The sequence below is a fragment of the Pongo pygmaeus genome, chromosome 5 (assembly GCF_028885625.2).
Source record: "Pongo pygmaeus isolate AG05252 chromosome 5, NHGRI_mPonPyg2-v2.0_pri, whole genome shotgun sequence".
NCBI lineage: Eukaryota > Metazoa > Chordata > Mammalia > Primates > Hominidae > Pongo > Pongo pygmaeus.
In genome coordinates this window covers 118,537,857-118,550,506 of record NC_072378.2, presented here as the reverse complement: position 1 = coordinate 118,550,506, position 12,650 = coordinate 118,537,857, and the positions used below count along the sequence as shown (strand labels likewise).

The following is a 12,650-nucleotide window of genomic DNA, read 5'->3' as shown; positions in this document are numbered from 1 at the left end:
GTGGTCAAGATAGGTAGCTACTACCTACCTCTATAGCCTTATTTCTTGGTACTCTCCTTTGTCACAGTTTGTACTCTACCATTTTAGAGCTAGATACTGATTTTCTTGAGGTTTCTCAAATTCTATCATACTGTTTCGCTTTCTGACTCCACTTTTCATTTTGCAGTTTGGCCCACCCAGTGAACAAGCAACTGTTGCCTCTCCAGTTAGGACTAGTTGTTTGTTTGTTTATGCCACTGCAACTTGTGTATAGTAGTAGGTTACCCACAGTACCTCACTGTGTTCATTTGTTTATGAAATTGTATGTAAAGCATCGAGAACAAGCCACTGTGTCTGTTCCTTTTCTGACTTCAACATCTAACATAGTTCCTATATCATGGCAGATGTTGAGTTAACATTTGTTAAAATAACAGTCACTCACTGACTCATGCTTACAATAAACTACTATGAAGGTATAAGGAGAGGTTTCTTTTGTAATCACTGGCTCTGCCTGATTTTATGTTGAGATATGCTTACAAAGAGAAGAACTGAAGTAAATAACTAAAAGCTGGCTGACTCAAGGCCCTCAGTTATTCAGCCATTAGGCAACCAGCTATCAGCCTGATTCAATTGTTTGGGATTGTAGGGTCCCAAGTTTCACTCTTCCTCTCCCTCTCCCTCTCCCTCTCCCTCTCTGTCTCTCTCATTTTCTCTCCCTGCTCTCCCTCTGTGTGTGTGTGTGACACTTACTATGTATTTGAAAATTAATATTTTCATGGCAGTAAACCCACTTTGCAGTCATAAATACGTAAGATACCACCTCTTACTACGCAAATGGTCTTCAGATTTTGCCAAATGGGAAAAACTGAGTGCTCTAGTTGAGCTTGAAGAGAGACATTAGAGTATGCTTTTTTTCACTTTTGGAATATTGTTACCCATTAAACATGCTGAATTTGTGTGTATCACTATGTGCATTTAATTCATTTTAATTTGTGAAATTTATAAAGGACCAAGTGGATAAGATCTGTTTTATATTGAATGATGCATGATTTAAACATAACTTGAACCTGAGCTTCACTGGTATTCAGTGTGTAGCATTGTATTTCCATGATGATTAAGGTGAAAAATTCTAAAATGTCTTTGTTCAAAAAAATGTGAGATATTCTTTGTATGTTTTATTTACACAGCAATGAACTGTTCAGCTGAAGAGACTGAGAATGACCACAGCACAGAAACACTCACTAAAAAGCTGTCAGATGTGTGCCAGTTACGAAGAGACATTGATGAATTAAGGACTACAATATCAGACCGCTATGCTCAGGACATGGGAGACAACTGCATTACTCAGTGATCAAGTGTTAGTCCCACAGCAATAATGACCCGTTGTTTAAATGCTGCTGTGTTATGGAGCCATAATGGAAGGTTGCAAGTGACATGACTTGCACTTAGGGATTTTTTTCCTGTGGATTTGTTTTGTTGAAGGGGAGAAGGGAAGTGAAGAGATTTTGAAGGGGCTTATCTAATCAGGCAAAAAGAAAAAAAATCAAATCACCTTTGGAAAATATGATAAAATCTACAAGAAAAAAAAATGTCTATATTCTCAAACTACTGATTGTAGGACCAAGCTGTGAAGAGTACCCTTCACATGAAGGAGTAGGATTCCTTTTAATCCTATAGCTTTGTGTGTTTGTGTGTGCATGTATGTGTGTTGTGTGTGTGTGCACGTGCTTTATTCACAAATTTATAAGGGTTTCTAGGGTCAGAGCAGAGCTTCTCAGAAAGGCACACGCTGTTTATTCTTATATTTCTTTCATATAGAAGCTTGTGTTGTACTTTGGGATTTTCAGTGGCTGGCTGAACAAGAGTTCAAACAGCAGGCAAGTGTTGTAATGGTAGTACAGCAGGCAAAACCATTTATATTTTGAACACTTACTGCACTGATAGGATGTTTTGTGGTTGAGCTGATTTTAGTACTGTAGATAGGTCAGCTGTTTTTCCAGAGTGATTGTGGATTTCCCAAGAGGTGTGAAATTTTGACGTGATGCTCTTTTTCCTTAGCATTGTAATGTATGTGTTACAAGAAAGGTTAACATAACTTGAACTAATTTTAACATGTTCCTTACTATTTACAATTTTTTATTCATATGTTTTATATATATGCATATATAAATGTAAACAAAGCCATATATAATTAATAAAGGCATTGGATCATTATTATAAAAGAAAGATTAACAAAGTTACCCTGGAACAATAGCTTACTTATCCAAATCTCAACATTTACATTTTAACAGTTTTGTATGTTTCAAAGTTGAAACTACTGTAAGAGAAAGCCAATACTATTTATATCTGAATCAACATTAGCATAAACATTTTTTAATTGAGATTGTATTTTAATTCCTTTTATTAGATAAAGTACGTTAACAGAGTTTTTCACAGGATGTGAACTTGGCGAGGTTAGTTCTTAATCTGAATTACAGGGTATTACTATGAAATGCAGTTGATTTTGCAGTAGACATACAGTCATTTAAACTTCCAAATGAGTGTTGTCCATGTTTCTGTTGGTATTTTGGAAGGATTATACATTTTATTGCCCTCAGCATTGATTATGTTCTTTTGAATATACTTAGTTTTGGCGAAAGCCTTGTCCTTTGTAAGTTGGTTTGATCTTGTGATGCAACCAAGTCTCATTTAGGTCAAGACTAAATAAGAGATGGAGGGGTAGAGGGTGTGACTCAAGCAGGATAATATTGATTTGAAAAAGAGCATATCACATGCCTGTTTTCTTGCCAGATAAAGGGCATAGCACATGCCTGTTTTCTTATATACTAGAATAAAGGCTCTCCTAGGAAAGATTTTTCTTAAATATTTAACAGTGAAAATGTGAGACAAGGTCTTCAAGGAGACTACCCAGGAAGATACACAGTTTAAAATGTTGGCTATACAGCTCTCAATAGATTATTTTATAGTTATAGTTGAATAATCAGCTATAATACACTGTAAAGAAATCAGATTTTCCTTCTGCTCGATGTCTGAGTCCTTCCTGCTCTTCTTACTTCTGAGAATCTGGGCACTAAGAAATCAGTAAGTACATTGTAGTGCTTCTGCATCGCAGAGTCCTTAACCTAAGGAGAGTCTTAGTCACTGGTAAGAACTTGGCTTTCTAATTATATTCACTTGGTTTTTTAACATTAGTAGCTTGAAGATAATTAAGGTATAGTAAATTTCCACCAAAAATGTGATGCAAAGAATTCTGCCTTGGTCCTTTATGGTAAAGCAGATAATAACGTCTAAAATAGATCAGCCACAAGTGCAGCAAACATTTTTTACATTCTCTTTGAATAGAATCCCAACCAACCTCTCCCATGATTTTGGAAATAAAGGCTTCCTAAAATAATAGAACAAATTGGCAAACAATCACTAATTGGACCAGTAGATTCTTACCTAAATATCTCTCTTAGATTTTTAGTGTATGTTTTGGGATTTTATGGTTTTTTTTTTTTTTTTTTTTAAGCAGACGTTACAGTTTGTTTTAATCTACTATACATTTTTGTTTTTTTGGCTTAGTTGGGGATAAAATAATTTATTTGTAAGTTAGCTTTCTAAAACTTACAGAAAGTAATTTAATTCACATATCTTAAAAATAAAATTCTAAAGTTAAAAAATTTCTGACTTAGTAGGAAGTTAACAAAACTACTGCTGATGCATTTCAGTTTCCAAAATCTGTACCCCCCCCATAAAAAAGGGAGGTAAGATGTGCTAGTTTAAGTAGTTAGCTGAATTATAGATTGATCTTCTTAAAATCTGGAGTTTGTAAAGGGGCCTACATAAACAGTAGATAGACTTGGAGGGATTTTGTGGGGGAATTGAAACTAATAGTATTCTATTCTATCTTGTTTGTCAGTATTTACTTTTTGATTTTTATTTTTCAGAAAATTTTCCTTTCCCAGGACACCCTCTTGTATTAGAATATCCTCTTCTGTATCACATTGAAAACAGATTTTACTGTTAGACCAAATAAGATGGGCAAATAGCAACACTAGAGCATCTCACCCAGTTTGAACTAGGATGTTCATGGAAGTTATGACACCAATATATTCCTGAAATGAAAATTAACCTAAATTTTAAAGTGAATCTACTTGAAAATTTCCTTAGATAATGAAACCTCGTTTTAATTGTGCTTTTTGTGAATCCAACACTTGTTTGCTTAGAAAGTATCTTATCCAGTATTAATATTTTGTTCTTTTGGGTTTTAAAGTTGAGCTTATTCGGCCTCAATCACATTACAGCAAGGATAAAGTAACAGTTGACTCAGTGAAAGACCCAAATTGCCTGTACAGATAAAATTCACTGAATCAAAGGCACAATAGCTATCTTTTCACTTGAACTCAGAAAAGTAAGATGACTTAATTTGAACTATTAATTTTCAGTGGCCTCTAATTAAATAAAAACAAAAAATCACAAATACTGGCTAGGTAAGATATTCCTGAGGTCATTTTAAAAGAAGTGTGGCACCTAGGATTCAATATTTAATGCTAACAGTATTATATTTTAGTGAAATTTATTTTGGTGGTGACAGTTTATTAAACCTAATTAGACTTCTTTCAATAGCTTGTTGTAGAGACAATCTCAAGGGCTGGAAAGTGTTGCTAAAATGAATATCATACATTTCTGATATACTAAGGAGTTTATAAAGTAATTCTTTCATAGTGCAAGAATTACTAATTTCTTAGAGGATATTTTTAAAGGAGCTACTTAATTGGGAAAATGTTCTTTAAATATCAGTAATAGTTAAGTAACATAGTAGCTAAGAACATGGACTATATTTTTACAGCATAGTTCAGCTTAGGTACCCCTTTAGTTTGGATTATTGGCATTCTCTTACGTAGGAATTATATCATTGTAGATATGTAATTATGGTAATAAGCAATTTTCATAACCATGCTCACTCAGACTATATCATTTGAAACTGCCAGTGGCTGTAATTCTCCAAGCCAAAGTTAATTCATTTTGTTTCCATTTTTGACAATTCACTGTTCACAAAACAACAGAAACAATTTCCTATTTGGTATAAAGAGCAAAATTTCCAACTTTGCCCTAAAATGCCATGGGTGGCATATTGCCATATATTATATCATACATTTAATCATGTATGGGAAAGATTTTTAATTTTTTTTCTTATTTAAAAAAGTGCTAAATATAAGAATATAGTTTTAAATCAACAAGTCTAATAACACTATTGCAGCTGTACACAGAACCTTTTGTGCCTTTTTGCCTGCAGTAAGCATTTATTTCTATTTTACATGAGTTCTAAGAATGTTGATGATTATTGCACCTTGTTCTTCTGTATATAAACTTGATTAAGGATTTTTTTTTTTTTTTTAAAAGCAAGGAGCCGTTTTTTATTACTAGGTGGATACCTTAGTAAACATGAGAGGAATTATCAGATAGATGTCTTTGGAGCCCAGCCTTCCCTATGTAGTGTGCTGGAAACTCCTTTAGATTGTATTCATTGATGTGTATGTATATGTACATATATGTATAAATAGTTAAATACATAAACATAAAACTTCGCATTGTTGTGATGACAAGTAGTAAGGTGCTAGGTGGTTACATTAAAAAGCACAGCACAGTGTATAATCAGTCACTATGACTGGTGGTTTTGTAAACTGGGTTCAGTTTTTGAACCACCCAGAATACCTCATGTGTAAATACAGTGTTCATGACTTAATTGAAATACAGTTATTGTTAAAAAAAAAAAAAAAGAATGTGAAGCCACTGGTTGGCTTATGCCTTGTGATCTATCATTCTTGCCTCTTTTTTTGTAAAGGGTTTTTTTTTGTTGTTGTTGTTCTGTTTTTTTAATAGGGTTTACAGCTAGAATTTTGAATGCCAAAGTTCTATTTATTAAATTAGGAAAAAAGTTTTCAATGTTAATGGCTAGTATTTTTCCACTGGACTATTGTTTGTTGATGTTGGAATTTGTATTTACAGAGAAATAAATTTTTTATAAAAAGATTTATGTCTTCTAAGAGCCTAATGTTAATATAAGAATGTATTTGTACTTTCAGACTGTCTATTCTGAATCCTCAATGACAAGAATATGCTCTCTTGACTTTTAGGTTAAAGCTTTGTATAAATGCACAAGAGAATCTTTGACTAAAACATGGAGACTTCTGCCTTCTATCTTATAATTTCTTTCCAATTACAAAAAAGCTTTTTCTCAGGGCCTTCTCATAAAGGGTACTGAGATTTTCTGATGGCAGTTACCGTAACATAGGAAATCATGCCTGTGTCCATTTCAGTTAATAGCACAGTGTCTCCTTTCTTTCTAAAATCCCTATTTAAACCAGGAGTCTTCTTTCTAGTTTTCCAACAGACAGAATCTGACTTCAGTATTCTATGTTGCTGAAAGTTTCGGTTGGCAAGTTAAATCTTTTATTTTCCACCCTCTAATCAAAGGTTAAAAATGTACTAAGACATATGCAAATAAAGCCTACAGGGGCCCTGACATCTCAGCTTTGGTGGTTTGCCAGTCTAGTCTCAAAAGTGCCCTGCGGATGGCATCCGAAGTCCTTGTTCTAACATATATGGGTTATAACCTCAATTTTTTTCTTTTTTTTATTATTTTTTTTTTGTGACGGAGTCTTGCTCTGTCGCCCAGGCTGGAGTGCAGTGGTGCAGTCTCGGCTCACCACAACCTCCGCCTCCCAGGTTCAAGTGATTCTCCTGCGTCAGCCTCCCGAGTAGCTGGGACTACAGGTGCGTGTCACCATGCCCGGCTAATTTTTGTATTTTTAGTAGAGATGGGGTTTCACTATGTTGGCCAGGCTGGTCTCAAACTCCTGACCTCGTGATCCACCTGCCTCAGCCTCCCAAAGTGCTGGGATTACAGGCATGAGCCACCACGCCCAGCCTATAGCCTCAATTTCTACAGGTAGTTGGTTAATGTTTGGATTAGCGGTATTTGTTACCAGTTTAGATAATTTGGCATTGCTCTGTCGGAGTCTTTAATGAGTTAACTCATTAAAGTTAACAGGGAAAGAAACACTTTGGAGATCCTGCATCACAGGCTACTTAGGTTGCAAGCAAATATCTTAGAAATAAGAGCAGGACGGATAAAATCCTAGAATATTACTAAGGTGACCAGTAAAGAAGTTTCTCCTTCAGAATGAAAGGATTATTTTTGATCTGGAAAAAAGTTTTTTGATGGGGGAGGGAGGTGGTCAACAAAAAGCTTTTGATAGGGTACATCCCAGGATTTTGCCAATAGTTTGAACTTCTTTTATGACAAGTTTCCTCAACCAAACAGAATCATTCTATGTCGAAGAGCAGAGGACTCAGTTAAAAAGAGATATGAAATAGGATGTTAGTAATGGCACAACATGGCAGAGTGGATCCAGTAGAGCAACAGTTTACAAATGAATAGCTCTCACATGTCAGTTAAGACATTCTCCTTGATTTAGAGGAGATTCCAGTTTTGGAAATTATGGTAAAAGTTTTTTTAAAAAATTTAAGTAAAATTGCTATCCTTGGCGGATATCTGATGTGATCACAAAAAAAAATCTTTTCATTTTAGCCAACATGTTTTTAAAGTCTCACTTCATCTCTATTGAGTACCTGCTAATAAAAGTTTTAAACTAAACGTACACGTGCCCTTGACCAGGAAATTCTACTTTTAGATGTTTATTTGAGATGAATAAAAACATGTTGACAAAGACATACAGATGAATGTTCATGGCAGGTTATTCAAAATAATCCCAAACCGGAAACAGCCCAGAGGTTCGTCAGTAAGATCTTTCCATCCAGAGTTGAAAAATAGCATTCTTTTACAACCTTGGGTTCTAACTGATTGAGAGTCACTTTATTCTATATACTTTTTGGAAAATGGAGTAAGTTTAATACATAACAAAGCAGTGGATAGGAATTGGAAAACAGACCTCCCATTTACCAGAGGACTTTGGTTTACACTTCCCTCTGGAGGACTGCCCTTTGTCATGCTGCCACCCTTGTTCCATGGGTCTCCCCAGTTAAAGTGAAGCACTTGGTCTCATTTTTCTTGAAACAAACTTTTTATATCATTGTTTGTTAATTGTTTGAGTGCCAGTCTTCCACAAGACTTTGAGCTCTTTTAGGACAAGCACCTTGTCAGACTTTGTGTTTAATTAGCAACTAGGATAAACTCACTTCCAGAAATGTGTACATATCTGCCCTTTACCCCAGGATGGAGGAGCTCTATTTTCAAGGAGAAAACGTAGTCTTTTAAGCACAGCCCTAGAAGGACATGGAGCTTTTAATGGAAAGAGGGTATAGTGATAATAAGTCCTACTTAAGCAAGTTGCATTTTAGTATCTCCTGCAGCTGTACGCTTTCTACCCTTCTGTAGGTCCAGGCCACAGGATTGGACACAGTTGTTTCCCAGCTCCAGTGCTCCCAGAGGATAACATTCTCGCTGGGCTTTAGGCCAGCTGCGTAGATTTTGTAAAAGCAAATCCAAAGTCTGGCTTAAAAGAGAGACAAAATATCAATTCTAAAAATCAATACATGGCTGGGCATGGTGGCTCACGCCTGTAATCCCAGCACTTTGGGAGGGCAGGGCAGGTGGATCACCTGAGGTCAGGAGTTTGAGACCAGCCTGGCCAACATGGTGAAACCCTGTCTCTACCAAAAATAGAAAAAATTAGCCAGGCATGGTGGCTGGTGCCTGTAATCCCAGCTACTTGGGAGGCTGAGGCAGGAGAATCACTTGAGCCAGGAGGTGGAGGTTGCAGTGAGCCGAGATCACGCCACTGCACTCCAGCCTGGGTGACAGAGTGACACACCGTCTCTAAATAAAGAAAATTAAAATAGAAGTGAATGCAGCTGGGCATGGTGGCACATGCCTGTAATCTCAGCTACTTGGGAGGCTGAGGCAGGAGAATCGCTTGAGCCAGGAGGTGGAGGTTGCAATGAGCCGAGATCACGCCACTGCACTCCAGCCTGGACAACAGAGTGAGACACTGTCTCTAAATAAATAAATTAAAATAAAATAAAAATGAATGCGGCTGGGCATGGTGGCACATACCTGTAATCTCAGCTACTTGGGAGGCTGAGGTGGAAGGTGGAAGGGTCACTTGGGCCAAGGAGTTCAAGATTAGCCTGGGCAACATCACAAGACCCCATCTCAAAAAACAAAAACAAAAGGCGGGTGGGGGGTGGGGCGCAGAAACCAAGTAACAAGTTACGCCCAAAGAAACTAATCAAAATAAAGGCAGAATTACTTTTCAAAATGAATACAGTTGCATCTGCATATATACGCACAAGTCTAGAATATTTTAAATAGTACAGTTGACAACCCTCATAAACAACGAAGCAAGGTAATTTACATTCTTCATTCCTATACTGACCATATAGTCATGAAACATGGATGTTTAGTGGCCTGTCGTGACTAAAACACTGCATAGGAAGTGTGTCTTCTATATCATCATAATCATCATCATTATTAACCAACATTTGAGCACATGCCAAGTAAAAAGACCTTGCATAAATTATCCCATTTATTCCTGTATATAATAATACCCTATGAAGTAGGGCATTATTATTATCAGGGTGCTATTATTATCCCAACTTCAGGCAAAGAGATTGAGACACGGGGTTTATGTATCTTGTCCAAGTTGGAACAGCCTGAAAGAGGCAGAGCTGTAATAAGAAAGAGGCTGCTTTGTGCCCCTCATGAGACTGCCTCTTATCCCAGGTTTGTGCTCAAAATTAAATTCATTTCCTCCTTCCCAAACCTCATTGGGAAGGCTTCATCACAGGGCTTCACCATTTCTGTGAGTTGCACCTCCATTCCAAGAATCCTTTTGGTGATTTCTTCTCCCTCACATCTAATTTTTAGCAATTTCCTATTGCTTCTGTAACATTATCAAAAATGTATTAGCTTAAAACAATATATTATCTTACAGGTCTAGAGGTCAGAAGTCCAAAATAAGTCACACTGAGCTAAAATCAAGGTGTTGGCAGGGAGTCTTTAGATAGAATCTGTTTTTTGGTTTTTTTCCAGCTTTTGAGGTGATCACATTCTTTGGTTCATGACTCCATTCTTTGGTCTTCTAAGCCAGCAATATCAGGCTGGGTTCCTCTCACAATATCATTTCTTTGGGTCTCTTCTGCTTCTCTTTCCCTTTTAAGAACCCTTGTGATGACCTTGGGCCCACTCAGATAATCCAGGATAATCTCCATATTTCAAGGTCAGCTAATTAGTAACTTTAATTCTATCTGCAATCTCAATGCCTCCTTGCCATGTAATTTAATGTACTCACAGGTTTCAGGGATTAGGATGTGAACATCTTTGGGAGGGCCATTGTTTTATCCTTCCACACCACATCCTAAACAAATTATTTCTCAAATCTGAACTTTAAGAAGAAAAACAACATTAAGTCTTTGCAGAGAATTTCTGAACTTTTTTAACATTGCCATTTGTCAATGTATTAGAGGTTGTGCCATGATCTGGATTTGTCTGTTTTCTCATTATTAGATTCAGGTTAAACATTTGTAGCAAAAATGCTACATTAGTAATGTATATTTCTCATTCATCATATTAGGAAGCTCATGATAACAGTTTATATTATCATTGGTGCTGCTAAATTATATCTTGTGGTTAAGCAGAAACACCTTTAATTTTAAGTTAAATAGAGGACAAGTGACAAGGCTTTGGTTCATGTAAGGTAGGGAGTTGGAACTAAGACATTTACATAAAACCAAGATTCTCAAATGATCACATTTTCAATGAAAGGAAGAGATAGAAAATCTACTCCTTAGTCAAAGGAAATTAAAAGCTTATTTGGTTTTCAAGGACTCAGCTCAAGATGAAAAATGTCCCCTTGAGAATTTGCAACCATAATCTTACATTCATGTAGAGTGGAGTTTGAACTTGTTGTGTTTGGGCCCTAGAAATCCTGAGGCCAGAAGTTGACTTAAAGAATTCTGAGTTGGTAACTTCCTGGGAATCTTGGATGAAACAAGACTGATCTTTCCTGGAATGATTCCTCACAGAACTCCCTCTATACATGAGCTCAAAATCCAAAATTTTTTAAAAAGTCAATAGAATGAACAAATGACTTAAGTTAGATCCTAAGTATTTCAAATAGCGGAATTATCAGATGTAGATTATAAAATAGGAATTACTGTATGATTAGATGTATATAAAGTTCTGAACCATGTAAAACTTACCATGAGATGGAAGAGTAGAAAGAGCACAAGATAACTTCTGGATTTCTGGGAATGTTCCATTTCTTGATCTGTGTGAGTTTAACATAGATGTGTTCACTTAGTGAAAATTCATCAAGCTATATTCATAATGTGTGCACTTTTCTATATGTCATAATTTTTTTTTGAGTCAGAGTTTTGCTCTGTTCCCCAGGCTGGAGTACAGTGATGTGATCTCGGCTCACTGCAACCTCCGCCTCTGGGGTTCAAGCGATTCTCATACCTCAGCATCCAGAATAGCTGAGACTACAGGCGTGTGCCACCACAACTGGCTAATTTTTTGTATTTTTAGTAGAGATGGGGTTTTGCCATGTTGCCCAGGCTGGTCTCAAACTTCTGAGCTCAGACAATCCACCCATTTCAGCCTCCCAAAATGCTAGGATTACAGGCATGAGCCACCGTGCCTGGCCTGTCTATGTATCATAATTTAATGAAAAGTTTGAACTAAAAATAAATTTGAAAAGGAATAAAAATTTTTAGAAGTGAAAAATATGATAATTAAAACTCAGTGGAGGAGGCAGCCAGCATCTGAAGGAGCTGTGATAACCATCTCCAAATGCAACCATGAAGTTGAAGGAGACAAAATCAAGGTCAAAACCATCAAACTATTGGAAGTTTCAGATGAAAGGAATCAAGGTTGTGGGGAAATGGAAGCAAGTGAAGGTAGACCCAAATTTATTTGTAAGTGGACAGATGGCTGATGTGGTATGCTTTGAGGAACTGAGATTACTGGTTGGTCCCCTCTGCCAAGAATTCCTCCAGTCTCTTCTCAAAGGAGGCATCCAAGAAGAAAAAGGCACCAGCTGTTTGAGAAGAGGAGGAAGTAAAGTGTAGCTCCTCAAAGAAAATGATCAAGTTGAAGAAAAGTAAAGATGTGGAAACTGAAGGAATTAGTGTCCAGAAAGAGTTTGAAGTCAAAGATGCTGAACCAGAGCCAAATCGGAGATGGTATGATTTGTCCTGACCCAGAGGAGAGGAGACGGCATCAGAAAGCCTGGCCCAGATTGTTCCAAAAGAGAAGAAAAAGGGAAAAAATTAAGCCTCCCCATGGCACTGTCCCAAAGGTGCCCCAAAAAGCAAAGACATTGATGCCTGACTAGAAGGTGAATGTATCAGCTTGAAGGACCTTTTATGTCCAAGCCATTCTCCAAGCAGCAGATTTTCTAGGTTTCTCTGCACCTACACCAGTCTAAGAAGCTCTGACTTCGACACCTGTCATCGGTGACAAACTAGACATCCTTGGGGATGCTGAGACAGGATATGGGAAAACCCTTGTCTTTGTCATTCCAGTGATTCAGGCAGTATTGGCAGTGCTGGAGGAGTAAGCTTGCCCTAACTCCAAGTAACACTAAATACCACCTGGAGAGCCCAGAACTGAGTCCAGAGCTGAGACCGGATCACTAAGCAAGGCTGGAACTGAGTCTGGA

General features: G+C 37.0%; 1 protein-coding gene across 5 annotated transcripts in view; it reads left to right on the top strand.

The window, feature by feature from the left end:
• CEP85L (centrosomal protein 85 like) overlaps positions 1-5,994 on the top strand; it is a 253,552-nt gene extending 247,558 nt beyond the window's left edge. For all 5 annotated transcript variants that reach the window (XM_054493076.2, XM_054493078.2, XM_054493079.2 and 2 more), the window contains one exon: positions 1,167-5,994. In XM_054493076.2, coding sequence (XP_054349051.1) covers positions 1,167-1,330 — 164 coding nt within the window. In that variant the 3' untranslated portion in view covers positions 1,331-5,994. The remainder of the gene's footprint in view (positions 1-1,166) is intronic.
• The last annotated feature ends 6,656 nt before the right edge of the window (positions 5,995-12,650 follow it).